Source organism: Talpa europaea, assembly GCF_964194135.1.
Source record: "Talpa europaea genome assembly, chromosome: 14".
NCBI classification, from domain to species: domain Eukaryota; kingdom Metazoa; phylum Chordata; class Mammalia; order Eulipotyphla; family Talpidae; genus Talpa; species Talpa europaea.
The window spans coordinates 18,461,974-18,479,752 of NC_140082.1; the positions used below are offsets into that span (position 1 = coordinate 18,461,974).

A 17,779-nucleotide genomic window follows, 5' to 3' on the forward strand; every position below is an offset into this window, starting at 1 on the left:
GGGTGAGAGGATTCACCAGAGACAGAGTGGGGAGCAAAACAGGCGGATCTACTGAAATGCACTGCTGAGGGGAGCAGTGGGCAAGACAGGAGAGGTCTGCTGTGCCATGTGGGTAGCTCCCTGGCTGGGGATCGAACTCATGCTGCAGTGGCTGCCGATAGCTTCATAGTGCTGAGACATAACCCTTTGGGCCACCAGAGAGGCCTATTTGTTGTGGGGGCATTTTCATGCCAGCAATACCACTACCTTAGAGTTAAACCTCCACATGCATAAGGGAAATGTCCAGTGTCTTTGTAAGCTGTGTACCTGCTGAGGCTCAGATTGACATATGGGAGCAGTGAGGAAAAATATTCAAAAATGAATCTTCGAGGTTAGAAGTCAGTCCCAGGATCAAAGAATTTTGGGCTAGAACCATGAAAGAACTAAATGCTAGACTAAGAGATTTAGAGGTTCTCTTGGGGGCCTTAGGGAGCCACTGAAGTGTGAGGGGCAACCAAGTGAGATGCCCATATTGCATTTTAATAAAACCCCTGTGCACGGAGCCAGCCTATGGATGGGCTTTAGGTAACTCGTTCTCTGACGAGCCTCTCACACCTCCCAGGTGGCTATCTTGGAACTCATGCAGGTGACCGGAGCAATGTCTTAAGTGACATCACGTCAGGGAGGTCTGACATCAATCTTCCAAGCACTGGGGATCTTTATTAAGGCACAATGGGTCGATGGCTCCGGCTGGCTGGCAGACTGGCACACCTGCACAGAGCTCTCTCCCGGTCCCTGTTTACAGCAGATGCAAGTGGGGTTTCCTGAAGGCCAGCGACCAAGAGCCCAGATGCCCTGTGCTCCAGCCCTTACCGTTAGCTGTTGCTGAAGCTGGCCAAGTTCCCAGCGGACACTGGTGTTCTCCTGGGTCACCTTCTCGCGTAGTCCCTTCTCAAACACAGACTCGCCCAGGGCCTGGGCCAGCTGCATGTCAAACCTGCCCAAGAAGAACACATCAGGGCACCCGGAGCAGAAGAGGAGAGGGGTAGAGAGTTTGCCAAGAGTCAAGAGAAGAAAGGGAGGGGCGGAAATGATGGAGGGTTGTGCCATGCTTTCCAGTCAGCCTGTGGGTGTAGGGTAGGATCTGGAATTCCAAGAGCAACTTTTAGAGTTTTAATAGAGTTTCCACAGGAATACTGGACACATTTAACATGACAAAAAGATAAAATTAAAATAATATTATATACAAACAGAGAATGAAAAATATAGATATCTAGAATAAGCTCATCAATCTACTAGGCCTGGGGTGGCATCTAATAGTTACTGAAAAGTGAAAGAAGGCAGGCAGATGGCCACAGACAAGGGGAGTGTCATTCTCATCTTGCACAAGCTGTAGTGAGGCCTAGGCACTCACCAGCTATACTCGGTCATGGCAATGACTGAAAAATGTCGGGCATTTATGTACTCAGTCTCGTCTTCATTTGTCTCCTCAGCAGAAAGCACAGACTAAACGGTCCTCCTGAGAGCCATGTGGAAAACCAGGAGAGGCTTCTACTGGAACCCACTACCCACCCCCATGAGGATGCCCACTGGGTGGAGAGTACGCCCTCGACTTGCCATCACTCCATGCAGCTGTCTCGGGCTTCTAGCCTGATTGCAGATGTGGAGACCAACAGAGGAGGCTCTGTCAAGTCTCAACAAGATGAGACTCTCCTTGTCCTCAGTCCACACAGAAAGTTGCCCTGCTCCAGGCAACTTGTTGAGGCCTGAATGAGATTTAGGCCTGGTGAGTAGGTCTCCTGTGACACAGGATTATCCAAGGTCTCTCAACACCAGATGGTCATTCAAAGCCTCAGACTCCTGAGAAAGTCAATCTGGGTCCTGTAAGGGAGCCCCACTGTTGGAATGCCCCAGGACCTCTCTGATTGGCTACTGGGGATATCACTCAGGAGGCATTATTGGCTACCCCTGAATGAAAACATTGTGATGATGACAATGATCCACGTCCCAAAGGGCCAGGTTCCAGGCTGGGTCCACAGAGTCCTTACAACGATTCAGCAAGAAGGGGAAACCAAAGTTAGGAGAGGTGGTGTGATTCAGCCCCAAATTCCAAAGTGGTAGAAGTGGGCCTGAGTCCTGCTTCTCTACTGTCTTGGTCAGTCCCCTACACACCTGCCCCTACTCTGGGACAGGTGGGCTAGATCAGTGGATGCCAGACAGTGACTGGTGTTTCAAAGGCGTCCTTGACTTAACAGGCCACCTGATGCCAAAGAATGGCTCCTACAGATGCTAACTTCTGGAACCACCGATTAACTAACTACCCAAGGTCAAGTGGGTTTGAACACTCTTCACCCCACTAAGAGTGGGCCTGGAGTCCAACTCCCACAAGCGTAGGAGTTACAAGCCCAGCACAGGGGTTACCCCAAGGAAGCAAGCTGGGAATTCCATCAGTCCTCAACTGAACTTTGTGATGCATGGGGTAGCCATGGCAGTAAGAATCAACTCTAAATGGAATCATTCTGGGTCACTCTGAACTTAGAAGCCACAGTGGGGACTGGACATGCTGCCAGTGTGGCTTGGTTCATGAAGGAGCTTGATCTGTGTTAAATATTGTTTAACATGTACAATTTGTACAATTTGAATACACTTAGAGTTGAGGATGTATATTGCTAACTTCTCGATCTCGCACTACAGTCCTGCCTGAATTTCCATCATTAGAATCAGCCTTCTACTGCTTTCATAGGCTCCCTGCCAAAATGCTAACCCACCTAAAATGCCAGTGGCTGCTCTCTGCAATCAGAATGAAAAATACTAACTTTGGCCAAGAGATGAAAGTGGAGAAGAGCACAGCACAACAAGTAAGTTCTGAGAGGAGAAAGTGCTAAGTATGAAGACATAGGGATTCTTCTGGGGTGCCTCACAGGGAGGTTCCTCAGTACCTGGAATAAGGGATTTTTGCCCAAAGGATTGAGCAATAGACCAGAGATGCAATTTTCTGGTTGCATAAACTCCAGGGGCAGGTGTCCAATCTATAGAGAGCTGAGACTCCCCATGAGGTCACACACAATGGGAGAGGGTGGGCCACAACTGTCATATCTCAAACAACCTGGGAGATCATAAGTCCACACCTCTCTGATTTACAGAAGGAGTTTGTTGGGTCCCTTTTACAGGAGGCCTCCTTAAAGTCTAGGGCTCCTCTCTGGCCCAGAGAAGTGGTGTCTTTTGATGAGATCACAGAGGAAATGACAAAAGGACTAAGCTCCTTTCCCTACTGCAAGGGCAAACTTTAGCCTGAACACACACAAGAAGGTGGGGAAGGAAACAGTTAAATATCAATATGAAGATAACAAACCTCTCTCATTTGGGGAGCATGCTAGCAACCTTTAAAAGTTCTTTATTTTTTTTCAGATGAAGAAGCCAACTCAGGAAATCTCAAGGTTAAGTGAGAAAAACAATATTTAACACAGATCAAGCTCAAAATCTATGCCACTCCTATGGAAACATAATTTAGCTTGGAATTAAGCTTTCTTGGAAAAGAGGTGCTCTCAGCAAAACCATGTCCCTGGCTCACATGAGAACACTTTTCTGTATTTTTATCCTGGACCTTCTAAAAGAGGCTGCGTTTCATCTATTTGCTGCATATGAAGTCGCCATTAGGGCTTGCCTCACTCAAACAGGACCTCTGCACACATTTTCCCTCACAAAGTGAGCTGAAGAACTTCACACACAGCACAGCATCCAGGGATAAAAGCATCATGGGTACTGAGGTTTTGCATAAAAAGCCCTTGAGCATGAACCTGGACTCCAGCCCAGGCTCCACCATTGGCTGCTGGGACCACATCCTGAGGAGCAATCAAAGCTTGGGGATCAGTGAGCAAATCCGAGTGGCATCTTGTTTCTACACAAAGATCAATCCCTGCCAGAACTGCTTACCTGACCTGAGAGCTTAAACCCTAAATGGAAAAAGCAGTGACTTGATTTTTTGGCTTCCTCCTCATTCTCTTGCCCTGTTTCCGACAACCATAATAGGAAGCTTCATTTATTACCTTTGCATGAATCAACTGTATTATCCAGTCCTCACCACAAGGGGGCGTTCTCATCCACTCCCCTAACACACTCCCTCCCCAACCCCTCCGGCCTAAGACTAAAGAAAGAATCTGAGGCTGTTAAATGACTTTAACTGGGGGCCAGAATGGACATCAGCACTTGGCCTCCAAACTACCACACTAGGCTTTCTTTGCCTTCCACAACAAACTCTTCACTTGATAAATGGGAATGTTGGGACCCAGACAAGACAAGAAAGTTCTCCAAAGCCACATAGCCAAGTGGTGATAGAGTTGAGCCTGCAGAACAGAAAAGAATCTATCCTAGCTAGATTCTTGGAAGAATCTTACAGGAATAAGGTGTGAAAAGAGGAAAACTAGGGCAGAAAAAAGTGGGGGCGGGGGTAAGTCAGCCCCATGGATAAAGAGGCCTTGACAGCAGGGAGGGAGGTTAAGAGGAAAACCCAGAAACCCCAGAAGACCCTGGGACCAAAACTGCCCACCCTGGCAGCGAGGTGCTGATCTGGATGGATCATGACTCACTTCTTCTGCTTCTTCTCAAGCTCATGGTTTCGGCTCTGCTGGTTCTCCAGCAGGAGGCGCGTGTCCTCCAGCTCACAGGTCAAATGGCGGCACTTCCTCTTCAGCTGATGCGCCATTTTCTTGGCGCCCTCGTAAGCGCTCTGCAGCTCCCCGAGCTGAGGAAGGAACAAGATGAATTACCCCACTGTTGACACTGAACAAACTTTCTACTTTTTCTTTCAAGCTGCTGCCACTTCCAAGGTGCACATAATGGAAAAGACCAGACTCAGGAAGGGGGAGAACCTGTCTTGGCCACTTTCTCCCTGTTTCACTTTGAGTAACCTACTCCTCTGAGCCTTAGTTTGCTCAGGAGTAAAATGGGAGTAATTCCATTCATCTCCTGGGGTGGTTTTGACTTTTCCTCAATAATCCTCCTGTCAACATACCCACGGATTTTTTCACAAGCCCTGCCTCAGCTTGATAGCCCCTTGAGTGCAGTAACATCAATATCCGCATCAGCTGGCATAATCTGTGGAGTCAGGTGATGATTAGCCATGAGGATTCGCTCTGAAACAGTCAAAATGGCACACCTAGAAAATCTGACCAGGAAACCCTAGGGACAGGCTCTAAAGGTTAGCACAGGAAAAGGTACTTTAGATGGGCTCGATTATACAGAAAGGCACATGACTGTAAACAAACAGAAAAGCAAAGCCTCTTGCATCTTCCTCCAGGATCACCCTCCCAAATGTCCTAGTTTAGATCTGCAAGAGAGGGCAACTCAGCACACTCGCTTTGAAAAAATGGCCTCATTAAAGAATTGCTTTAAATAAGCAAAACGCTGAGTTAATGAAGCCTGTAATTCTAAATTCAGTATTTGAAGGCAAATGGGATGTTTTCTTATATTCTGCTGCTCAGAAAAGGTTGCAGTTTTATTACTTTTTAATGTAGCATGAATATTCTCCTTCCTTGGGGAAACTGACCCAACTTTGTAATTTGTTATTAAAGAAACCAGGCTGTTTCCCTACAGTTGTCCTTCTGGGTTTATCTACAACTCAAGATGCCTCTTGATCACAACATGATGTCCATCTTGGAGGCCACAATGAAACCCTCCCTGAGGAGGATACTGAAGTTTGCTTCTATTGTCTATAAACTTAACGTGATCTAACCCTGGCCCACCTCTGCAAGGTGATCACATGATACTTTCTTCTCACAATAAGGAGATAAAGATAATAGTAGAACTGGCAAATATGACACCTTGACCATCACAGCACTTGCCTCTAATGGGGGAGACCAAGAAATAGGTTGGTAATTACAATGCAACATGATAAAGATTACATTTGAGGAAACAATTTAGAGGCATCTGACCCAATCTGTGCCAGACAAGACTTTCTGGAGAGAATGACATTTCAGCTGAGATCTTAAGGATAGTTGGAGATACCCAGGTAGAGGAGAAAAAGAGTAGTTTAAGAAGAGCAAATGACATGGCCCAGGGGTGAGAAGAAATAAGGTGTTTTCCAGGAAGGGAAAAAAAGATGCAATGAAACAGAATAGAGAGACCAGAAATAGATCCAGAGAAATATAGTCTATTGATCTTTCACAAAAGGGCAAAGGCAATACAGTGGAGGAAAAAAGTCTCTTCAGCAAATGTTGCTGGAACAAGTCAGCATCCACATGCAAAAAATGAATCTAGACACTGACTTTACACACTTCACAAAAATATTAATTCCAAATGGATCACAGACCTAAATGTAAAAAGTAAAACCGGTAAAATTTCCAGAGATAACATGGGTGACAGGTTTGGAAATGATTTTTTGAGGTATGATTCTAAAGGAATGACCCAGGGAAAAATCAATAAGCTGCACTTTATGAAAATTAAAAATTTCTGCTGTGCAAAAGACACTATCAAAAGAATGAAAAGACAAGTCACTGATGGAGAAGATATTCATAAGACATATTTGATAGGGAGCATTATCCAAAACACACAACTCTTTAAACTCAAAAATCAGAAAACAGATTCAACTTAACAATGGCCCAAAGACCTGAGCTAACCAAAACTGCCTAGACAAGGGCAGATGGCATGTAAAGAGGGCTCCACACCATATATTCTGAGGGAATGCAAATTCAAATGAGATGCCACTATACACCTACTGGAGTGGCCACTGGCACTGACATCAAATGCAGGTGAGGATGTGCAACAGCAACCGCTCTCATCCATTGTTGGTGAGATGCAAAATGGCCTGCAACTTAGGAAGACAGTTTGGTGGCTTTTATAAAACTAAATACGCTCTTTCCATACAATCCAGTGATTGTGCTCCTTTACCCAAAAGAGATAAAAATTTATGTCCATAGAGAAATCTGTACACAGAACTTCACAGGAGATTTACTCATAATTGCCAAAACTTGGAAGCTACCAAGATGTCCCTTGGTAGGTAAATGGACAAATAAACTGTAATATAGTCCAACAATGGAATATTTTGCACTTAAAAGAAATTAGCTATCAAGTGATAGAGGGAATTAAATGCAAATTGCTAAGTGAGAGAAGTCTATCTGAAAGGCTACAACTGTGCGATTCCAACTGTTTGACATTCTGGAAAAGGCAAAACTATAGAGACAAAATGATCAGTGGTTACCAGGTGTTGGGGGGAGCGAAGGATGAGCAGGCAGAGCACAAAGATTTTTAGGGCAGTGAAACTACACTATGAAACTAACACGGTATACACGTGCCATTATACATTTGTCCAAACCTACAGACTGTACAAGAGCAAGTATAAGCCATAATGTGAACTAAAGAACTTTGGGTGATGACATGTCAATATAGGCTCATCAGTTGTAACAAATGTCCCGCTCTGGTGAAGGCTGTTCGTAATGCAGGGAGTTATGCATGTGGAGGAGCTGGTAGTATATGGGAAATCCCTGTACCTTCCCCTTAATTTTTCTGTAAACTTTAAAGTGACCTAAAAAAAAGTCTTTTGAAAAAGACAATTGAATGTATTTGGACTTCGTGGTGTGCTGGAGCTGGTTTATACTGACTTAAGGATGCTGATTGCACCCATCCCACCCCAATTCCATGTTTAGTGACACATCACACTGGTAATCTGAAATCGGCTATGTGGGAGTATTTACACCACGGTAATTAGCAATTGGTATCAGGGCTTTTATATGTTTATCATCACACCACTGGTTAGATTACAGACTAGTTAGAAAAGAACCGCCTGTATAGTAGATTTGTGGTGGCTGAAGATGATGGAAGAAAGCCAAAGAGATTAAACTGTCACTACACTGATTTAGAGATGCTGGACAAGATTACATTGTATTTGGAATGTCTAGCTGCACTTTCAAAAAAGCATAGAGAATTTGGGGATATCAGAAATGCAGAGAACATAAAACAAGAGCATTATTGGTAGAGATTTATGGCAGGTAGGGTGGAAGACAAGGGGAGCTGTTTGGTAGATGCAGAAGTGTCCTTAAGAATAAGGCTGTGTCTCAGTGTGCTCTTGGCCAGCGGGGAGTTGGAATGAAGAGCCTTGTGTTAAGTCAGTTCTCTCAAAGAGCTGCCTCTCAGTAAGATGCAGCAAGAAATCACCATCCACTGGCCTGTAAAGATGGTAAGAAGGCTGCCACTCTGGCTCCAGGCAGGGGGAAAAGAATTAAAATCCCAGGTCTGTGGTTCTTGTGGGTTTGGAACTCAAATCAATACTTTGCCCATGTTGCAACCATTTGAAACTGAGAATTTAGCATAATCTCAGGCTGCTGAGAAGTGCAAAAGTGCTTTTTCAGGAGGAATATGTCCACAACCTTATAAGCAAGACTCCTAGTAAAATCAATAAAAATACTAAAGAATTAAAAAACAAGACCAACAAAATAAAAAACACCTAAACACAAAACAATTCACCTGGAGAGTCAGAAGGAAAATAAACATTCCATAACACAGACCACCTGGGGCTATTGTTGGGGTCCAGGGGAGAAGGGAGGTTGTTAAAAATGAGCTCACAATGAAAATTTACTAAAGAATTCACCATGAAAGTTGGCATAATTTGGGATAGCAGAACAAGCTGCAAGAAACTCCGAAGATCCCTTGGCCACTGTACGGCGGAGGGAAGACCTGGGAGGAGTCTGTCGTTCTGTTCTAGAGGAGAGTTGAAGGTGGCAGGTTAGAATAAAGGCAATGGGAATGGATAAAATTTGGCTATTTTAAGAGCAGATTGCAATCATTTTATAGGTGAGAAATATGAGATCCAAAAGGTAAAGTGATTTCAACAAGGTCAAAGCAGAGATGGAACTGGAACTCCAAAATCCTAAGTTAATGTTCATTTCTTTACACCACAGAGTATTCTTTCCTTGTGTAGAAGACCTGCGTATTTTGCATATCCCACAGAAACTGTTTTGCATATCCCACAGTGACCAGAATTTGTAGTAGTGGTGGAGTGAGAAATGGTCTGTCCTCTTTCTCCATCCCTGGTCAGCCACCCACAGTGGAGATCAGAAACCACTAGCCCGCTGACACACTGTGTCCAGACTACCCTCCACCTCTTACCTTCTGTTCCAGCTCTTTCCTGGATGTCAACTCTGAGTCCAACCTCTCTTCAAATTGCTGTAGCCGCTTTCTGAGGAACTCATTCTCCATCTGAGCACAGTCGAAGCGCATCTGCCACTCATCCGCTGTTAGCACGGAGGCAGGGAGGCAGGAAGAAAGGCTCGTGAGATAGGGTGGCTCACTTCCATTTTCTCAGCTTTTTCTATACAATTACATATTTTCAGAGCGTTCCCGAGGATCAGTCCTGAACTTCAGGTTAGGAAATCCTGCTTTAAGTTCAAGCTTAGGAGAAACCCACTGCCTCCATCAGCTTGTCCTGACCACCTCTAGGAGCTTAAAGTTGTTGATTGCTTCCCATTCTAGCCTTGGTTGCTTTAAGTGTACATGTATCTATAAGTGTACGTGTATCTTTATTTTCCCAAGAAACTCCATAATCCTGAGGGTAAGGAGCTCTTTTAGTCAATTGTGGGTCCTCCACACCCACTAGAAGAGTTTTAGGCAGAAGATTCTCCCCATATTGATACAAGTTTACCAATTGGAATTATCCTACTGACCAACCACATGGGGTGGCAGAATATGGAATCAGTGACTGTTGGTTGAATTAACAAATCAATGAGCAATAATTGAAGGGTCTACTGAATGCAGAGTGACAGAGACGTTAATCATAAGATTTCTCTGTGAGATAATAGAACAAGCCCATGACTTGGTAAAAATCTAAAAAAGTCATTTACTGTTGTGATGAAAATGGTTTGGCTCAATAGAATGAATTGGGAAAGGTCTTGTTTTTGTTTTTCTTCAGGAGGGGATTTTTAAAAATTTCTCTCTATATATTTTACATCATTATTCATTTTTGTACAGTTTACTTTCTCCTCTCAGGTATAGTCCCCATAAAATTCCTGCACCAAGTCACCCATGAACCATCACCACAGTCTCTTGTGCTCTTTCTGTCCCACTGTAATTTTTCTCCCTCCTTCTCCCCTGATGAAAGACTCCAATTTATAGTTACTTGCTAGTTTTGTCTTTTTTTTCCCCTGATCCCTTATTTGACTGGTCCAACCACTATGGAAATCTGTGTGAACATTCTTCAAATTACTAAAAATGGAGCTACCATGTGACCCAGCAATTCTACTCCTAGGGATCTACCCAAAGGAAACAGAAACATTAATTCAAAGGGAAACCTGCACCCCTATGTTTATTGCAGCACTATTTACAATAGCTAAGATATGGAAACAACCTAAATGCCCCCCCCAAAAAAAACAGATGACAAGATGGATCAGGAAGATTTAGTGTATATATATATTTATAGTATATATATTTAGTATATAGTATATAATATATATATATATTATAGTATAGTATATATTATATTATATATTATAAATATATTATATACTATATATTAAATATATATAGTATATATACTATATATAGTATATATATACACAATGGAATGCTATTCAGCAATCAAAAAGATAAATTTGTGCCATTTGCAGCAATATGGATGGCACTGGAAGGTATTTTGCTCAGTGAAATAAGTCAGAAGGATAAAAATATCAGATGGGTCTCGCTTATAGGAGGATATAGGGAAAAGGTCTTATTTTTTGACTGTCTGAATAAAAGAGTAATGTCCCTTAAGGTAATGGAGTTGCAGAAAAAAATGCCACAAGTGGAGAGATTAAGTTAGACACCATACTCTCTCCCTCTCCATCCACCCATCCCTCTCTCCATCCATCATCCATCTGTCTGTCCATCCATCCATCCATGCATCCATCCATTCATCCATCTTTCTGTTCATCATCCATTCATCCGTCCTCTATCTGTCTCTCTAGTCATCCATCCAACTATCCAACCATCCATTATATACTCTTCCCTCTACCTTCCATACATCCCAGTGCTTAGTGAGCACCCTGTTCCATACCAGGCACAAGGGATGATGAAATGAAGAAGAAACCAAATTTTCAGGAATCTAGTGGAGGGGAAAAATATTTTAAAGACAGCTGCAACCTAGAATGAGCAGGGCTCTCATAAGTAAACCTTCAGAAATCTCTCCATAAGACTCACACTCATAAGGGTAGCAAATTTTCTTTGCCCATCACTATGTCTCTAGGGCTTACTGCAATACCTAGCATATAAATGCAACAAAATTTTCATTAAATGGGGGATGAATGGATGGATGTTAGGATGTATGGATAGCTGGATACATAAATGGACACAGGCACTCTGTGCTAAAATGTTCTGCAAAGTGAATGGTGGGTGACAAAACTAATGTTACCCCTTCTTCAGGGGATCGCCAAACTCCCTGCACATGGGTGTCACTCATGGGTGCATAGAATTCATGACTATTATCCAGTCACATTTTTCCTGGGTTTATCTGACCTCCCTATTTATATCCAAGCTTTTTGAGAGCAGGACCCAACTAAAATTCTTCTGGGGCACCCACAGGGTCCAACTCAGTGCTGGATGCATACCACGAAAGGGTCTCTTTAAATACTCAACCATGCATAGAGGGAAAAACATTTTTGAAAATAATTCATACTCCAACTTAATCCATGGAGGAAGTTGTGGTGGCATTGGAATGTGGGAGTTAAAGTGTTTTATTGCTTCTTTCAACTTTCCTATATTTTTGAGATTTTCTATAATGAGTATGTATTACTTTCATAATGAAAAACAAAATATTTGTGGGCTGGTTTCTGGAAGGAGCGTCTAGAGTGGAGAGCCCATGCAGCATTGTGATGAATATGCTCGTGAACGAAGCATATCTTCCCTTCCTAGTCAACTCCCATATCTTTCCACAGAAAGACAGAGTGAGAGTAGCACTTAGACATAAATCAAAACCAGGCAGCGACTAGGCTGACACCCTTCTGGAGAGAAGGAGCCGTTCTGTGCACACACATCCCCACTCTGTGCACGCATCCTACTCCGTGGTCTCCTGTATCAGAGACTCTCGCGTTAACCTCCCGGTGAACCTCTGTCCTAGGGGTAGCCGACATCAGAGGAAAAGAGAGTGAGGAAAGAAAATGCACCCTGACTCATCTCTATCACCTCCTGACCTCTGTTTTTCTTGAGTGTCCCTGACATTTCTAGGGCATAAATTCTCTGGGGATGTTGAAGGACTGATGCTAATGCTTTATAAAAGCTGAAACACTGGACACCCTTCTCACCTGATTCATCTGGACTGGGGAGAGGAGCTAACCAATATGCCACCATGCCATTCCAACCCTGGAACGTGAGTCTCCAAGCAGGTTGTGAGATGGCACCTCTGAACTCCCTGGCTCTGCTGAGCACACACTGCACTGGGCCACCCAGGGGCCTCTTGTCTCTCCATTCACTCAGTAATTGCCTGACACTGCTTTTATTTTTTTTTATTTATTTATTTTTAGTTAGTTTTTTTTTTAAATAATAAATTTTATTTTTATATTCCCCATACAATTGCAACCCCCCATTCTGACCCCAATCCCTCCCCTCCCGCCCCTCACCCCCCAAAAAGTGTCTCTGGTTCATAGTTTTTTGTTGATTTTGATTTTCACTTTCTTATAGTTATTCAATTTCCTGGTCCCTTATTTAAGTTTTCTAGATTCCTGCTATGAGTGAGACCATCCGGTATTTTTCTTTTTCTTTTTGGCTTATTTCGCTGAGCATGATCCCTTCCAGCGCCATCCATGTTGCTGCAAATTGCATGTTTTCATCTTTTTTGAATGCTGAGTAATATTCCATGGTATATATGCACCACATCTTCTTGATCCAGTCATCCATTTTTGGGCATTTGGGCTGTTTCCAAAGCTTAGCTATTGTGAATTATGCTGCTATAAACATAGGGGTGCAGGTGCTCTTTGGAATTGATGTTTCTGTGTCCTTTGGGTAAATACCTAGGAGTGGAATTGCTGGATCATATGGAAGCTCTATGTTTAGTAGGTCCAGAAATCTCCACACAGCTCTCCATAGTGGTTGGACCAGTTTGCACTCCCACCAACAGTGCAGAAGAATTCCTTTTTCTCCACACCCTCGCCAACATTTGTTGTTGCTAGTTTTTTTAATATATGCCATTCTCACTGACTGACACTGCTTTTAAATGAAGACAGTAGTGGATTCTGTGCCAGGGCTTCAGTGAGTGCTACTGCCACTGCAACAGGCAGCTGTAATCCTGGGTGCCATTCCCACTAGTGGGAGAGATGCTAATGAGGATAAAGCAGCTACCAGCTAATAGCACTCTGTGCCAGGTAAGTGGCTCAACACTCTCCATCATCTATGACTAAATCCATCTGAAAGATGAGAAAACCAAGGCATAAAAATTTCTTTACCCAAAGCCACTTTCCTGGTAAGAGACAGTCTAGATTCTAACCACTGAACTACTTCCCTCAAAATGTATATACTAACTATTCACATAAATATAAAGATGCCTTGTCCATAGAGCCACTTTTTTTTTTTAACCATCCTTTACATTATTACTAGAGAGTTTACATCACATTGATAATTTATTATTTGGGGGGCTGTTGGATTATATGTGCCAATGGACTGTAAGCTCCAACAGGGCAAAGGCCATGCCTGTTTGCTCTGCCAAAATCTCGGTCCTTAATGCAATATCTAGCACATAGTAAGTGTCAGTGTGTAGGATGGCCAGATGAATGAATGAAATAAAAACATAGCTTTTTAAAAAACAAAAATAGCTTTTTCCATCAGCATGCAACCTCACGGGTGCAAGTCTGCTCACCTCCTCCAGTGTGACTCCTTTCCAAGTCAGTCAACTGAATTTTCTGCTGGGCTTCTTCCAACTGCTTCACCACTTCTCCAAAATTCTTCTGAACTTCCTCATACTTGCTCTGAAACAAAGATCTTGAGGTCTAAACTGGAGCTGGGTAGAAGCCTAGGGCAGCTCTCTCCTCCATGGGGCCTCCCAAATCAGGACTAGCCACCCTCCATGCAGTCCTTGTGCATGATGACTCCATAGGCAGGGGCTGCCCGCCCTTTGCAGTCTTCTCTCATGGCATCTCCAAGCCTTTGGAAGACCCAAATGTACCTAGGACCTTGAGCAAGGAGGTCAGTAAGCCCGTGCATTTTGCTATGGGGAATCCCAGATATAAACAGATGGGGGCAGGCCCAACTGGGCCCTATCAATGGTTTAGCTCCCCTCTCCCACACCCCTACAAATCCTGGTCATTCACCTTCACCTCCTGGACCTCCCGGAATGTCCGCAGCCGCTCAGCCCGTTCACTCTCTAGCACCTGGCAGGCCACGTCTCCTTTGAAGCGTTCATCAGCGAGCTCTGTGGTCAAGTCAGCAATCTGGGACAGGGAGGGTTACAGCATGGTCACTCATGCAGACAACGAAGTCTTCTCCCCTAGTCACACTCCCCAGGGCTACCCTTAGGCGAATCACTGGCTTTCATGGCAGTGCTACCCGTCTGTGCAATGAGATGTCAGAGGATGGACTTCAGAATTTTATTGGTCTTGATGTATGAGGTTATTGACTCAAAACTCAACAGCTGTGTGACACTGAACCAAGAAAAATGCCTATCTGATACTCAGTATTTTCTGTTTTAAAAGGGGAGGCGATAACTTATAGAATTGTATTGAGAATTAAGTGAGATAATCCCATAAAGATGAACATAGTGCCTGGCACACGGTAAGTGCTAAAAAGAAAAAAAGTCAAACAACAAACTATTCAAGCAGAAGCTCTCCTTAACCAACCCCCACCATCTCACTGACCCATACATTGGCTCCGCAGAAGGACAGATCAACAGACATCCACCACCTCAGAAAGTTCTCAGAAGGAAGCCCATGTGGTACCACAGGTCCCCCCTGTCTATACCACGTGATAGCCATGCACACCCACTATCCACTGATTGTGTTCCCCACGTGTTTATGCTTGGTGCACTTGCATTATAGTTATTTATTCCGTTAGCTATTACATAAGCCTATAAAATATTACCGGAAAGAGAGTTTCCATGAAAAGTAGGTTGAATGCTTTGAATGAAGGAATAAAAAAAAAGGGTGAGCTGCTTTATAAAATTCTGTCAAACAGGAGGAGGCGCAAAGACTATAAAAATGCAAAAGTAAAAAATTAGGCTTCTGCATTCAAATTATTTTGCCATTTGCTCTGTTTTAAAGAAAGCAAAGCAGGAAATCATAAGGTTGTGCATTAAAGGTGTGGCTTAAGTAAGAAGTGGATCTCGAGACAGATGCTCACAATCAGAGAAGGCTTTGGTCCTGCCTCAGGAATACAGCGAGCTAAAGCAGACATGTTTACAGCTAAAAATAAAAAGGTTTGCTGTTCAATGAATTCCAACTTGCACTTTTATCTCTTTTCAATTTACAGAACAACTACAGACACCAAATGGGCCAGGGCTCCGGTGGCATTGTTACAGGGTCACCTCCGTGAAGGAGAGGTGCCAGTTCCCCACTCTCATCTGTGGCTGCCTGGGTTATAGGTCCCAGCGCGCCATGAACAGGACTTCCTGAGCAAGGAGCTGCTGAGAACTAGGGGTGGAGCTGAGCGGCCAGGGTTAGTCACATAACACAGAAGGCCAGTGGGCTCTGGGCCTTTGGCTTTCACCCAGGGGTGGGGGTGGAAATGACTTGGCAAGAGATACATGGAGAGACATGAAGAGACACATGAGTGAGAGACACATGGGAAGGCTGTCCTTGGCAGAGACCATGGCAACCATTGTCTTGATTTGAGCTTTGACTTTGCACCTTCTGCTCCAGACCTGCCTTACCCCTTTCTTGCTGTTCCCCATCATAAGAAGGTACCTTAGACTTGCAGCAAGCTTTGGGCCTCGGTGGCTCCACTTTGGGTCAAAGGTGTTTGACTGGGCAATTGCCCACAAGGGGATGGGTAATTTGGGGGGTTTTATTGGGAAACTATTAGGAATATTTTCTCTTCCCTCTCTATGTACCCTAATCCTATTCACATAAGAAGCTGTTTTCTTTGCCTTCGTCAAGCAGATGGCAAAATCCCTTTTAGAGCAAACACCCTTTAATAATTTGGGGTCATTGGGTACCCTTTGGTCCCACAATAACAGTGCTATTGTTTTAAATACAGTATTCAAATTCAAGGCTAAGCTGAAGAAAGTGAGAAATGTCAGTAGATTATTTATGACCAAGAGACTTAGAAACAACCTGGCACAGAAGAGGCATTGTATGTAAGAAGTTACCCATTAGGCAATGCAGCAATTAAAGTCAAGATGAAGAAAGAGAAAACAGAAGACAAAGAGACAAGGTATACAGGGCTTCAGTTCAGACACATTTTTTCATGTACAGCGTGACCTTGGGCAAGTCTCTTCCCCTCTAGTTCTAGAAAAGGTATTAAATTCAAGAGCATTGAGTCAGGCAATGTTGTGCTACCAGCCTTCCCATTCCATGCCATTAATGTTGTCCCTGGAGGCCCTCTGCACTGGACTGAGGGGCAACTGTAGTGTGTCAGCAGACAGGAGCTCAGTGTTGCTTCCACAGTGGAATCCAACTGCCCTTCGAGCTTCTCTCCATCAATAATATCAGCTCACAGGCTGCCTCAGTATAGCTCCTTCAACTACCCCACAGAGGAGGGGGATATAGATCTATTTGTTCTGACTTGACAAAAATTCCCCAGATACATTACCCAGGGGTGGGGGGAAGCAAAGTTGCAGAATGGAATGTTTGGCATGTTCCTGTTTTTTGTTTGTACTTGCATGGAAAAAGGCACTCCCAGATGGTGGGTAGCATTATTTTTCCTGAAAGAGTAGGCTCACAGGGGATTCCAAATTCCCTAGATGCATTTCTGTACCATTGATAATTTTTTTTGGACCACTTTACTAACCAGGAAAACACAAAACCTCTTTTTAAAATAGTCCAAAAAATAATTGAGCTAGAAACACAGAGGCCACCATGTATAGTCTACAATCCCCACAATTTTCCCTCTTCCAGTCTGTCTGTTTCTCAGCGTATTGACCATACCAGTTACTGCACAAATCAAAATGGAGACTTAACAAGAAACAGAGGGGAACAGAAGCCTGGGGAACATTTTGAAGACACACATCAAGTGCCAGACCTGGGACTTGAATGCGCAACTCTAAGATCCAAGCAATGGCAATCAATAGAGGAGCTCACCCAGGGCCTCCTAGGGGCAGCCTTTGGGGTAGGGCTTCCTTTTTGTTATTCCTGACAACTTTGCCTTTAAAGTGTTTGGGCAAGCACTGACCTTAGATACCTGGGAAGATAGTTAAAATATAAATTCCAGGATCTTCAGAACCCCAGACCACAGTTCTGAGGTGAAAGCCAGGGATCTGAATCTCAACACACACAAAGTTTAAAAATTTTTGATATAGAAAATGTTAGGGTGGATTTTTAATCTTGGTCTTGCCCTGGGCTTTAAATGGGTTAGATTTGCATGTGGGCCCACAAAAAACTGGTGGAGGAAAGTGGTGATTGGCAGAGAGCACCACATACAGGCCTGTGTAATCCTGGAACACGCCCACTTCCCATGCTCCCAACCTCCCGTGCCCAGCCCTGAGATCAGCATTGAGCCCAAGCTCTGGATTGTGTTCTCTCCGCCTTAGCCAATTAGTGTGAAATTTAATTTGTGCTAATCGGCCTGAGCAAAGGGAGCACAAAATTAATTTAATGCATTAATTTTTAGTTCTACAGAACCCAAGTCTGGAGCCCAAAGGACAATTAGTCCTTTCAAGTTGGGGAAATGACAGACGATTTTCGGAGAGACAAGTAAACTT

General features: G+C 43.7%; 1 protein-coding gene across 1 annotated transcript in view; it reads right to left on the bottom strand.

The window, feature by feature from the left end:
* Positions 1-17,779, bottom strand: part of MYO18B (myosin XVIIIB) — a gene marked incomplete at both ends in the record, with an annotated part of 216,639 nt that overhangs the window by 96,758 nt on the left and 102,102 nt on the right. The window contains 5 exons of the mRNA XM_084253221.1: positions 853-976; positions 4,566-4,720; positions 9,079-9,203; positions 13,787-13,895; positions 14,238-14,357. Coding sequence (XP_084109347.1) covers positions 853-976; positions 4,566-4,720; positions 9,079-9,203; positions 13,787-13,895; positions 14,238-14,357 — 633 coding nt within the window. The remainder of the gene's footprint in view (positions 1-852; positions 977-4,565; positions 4,721-9,078; positions 9,204-13,786; positions 13,896-14,237; positions 14,358-17,779) is intronic.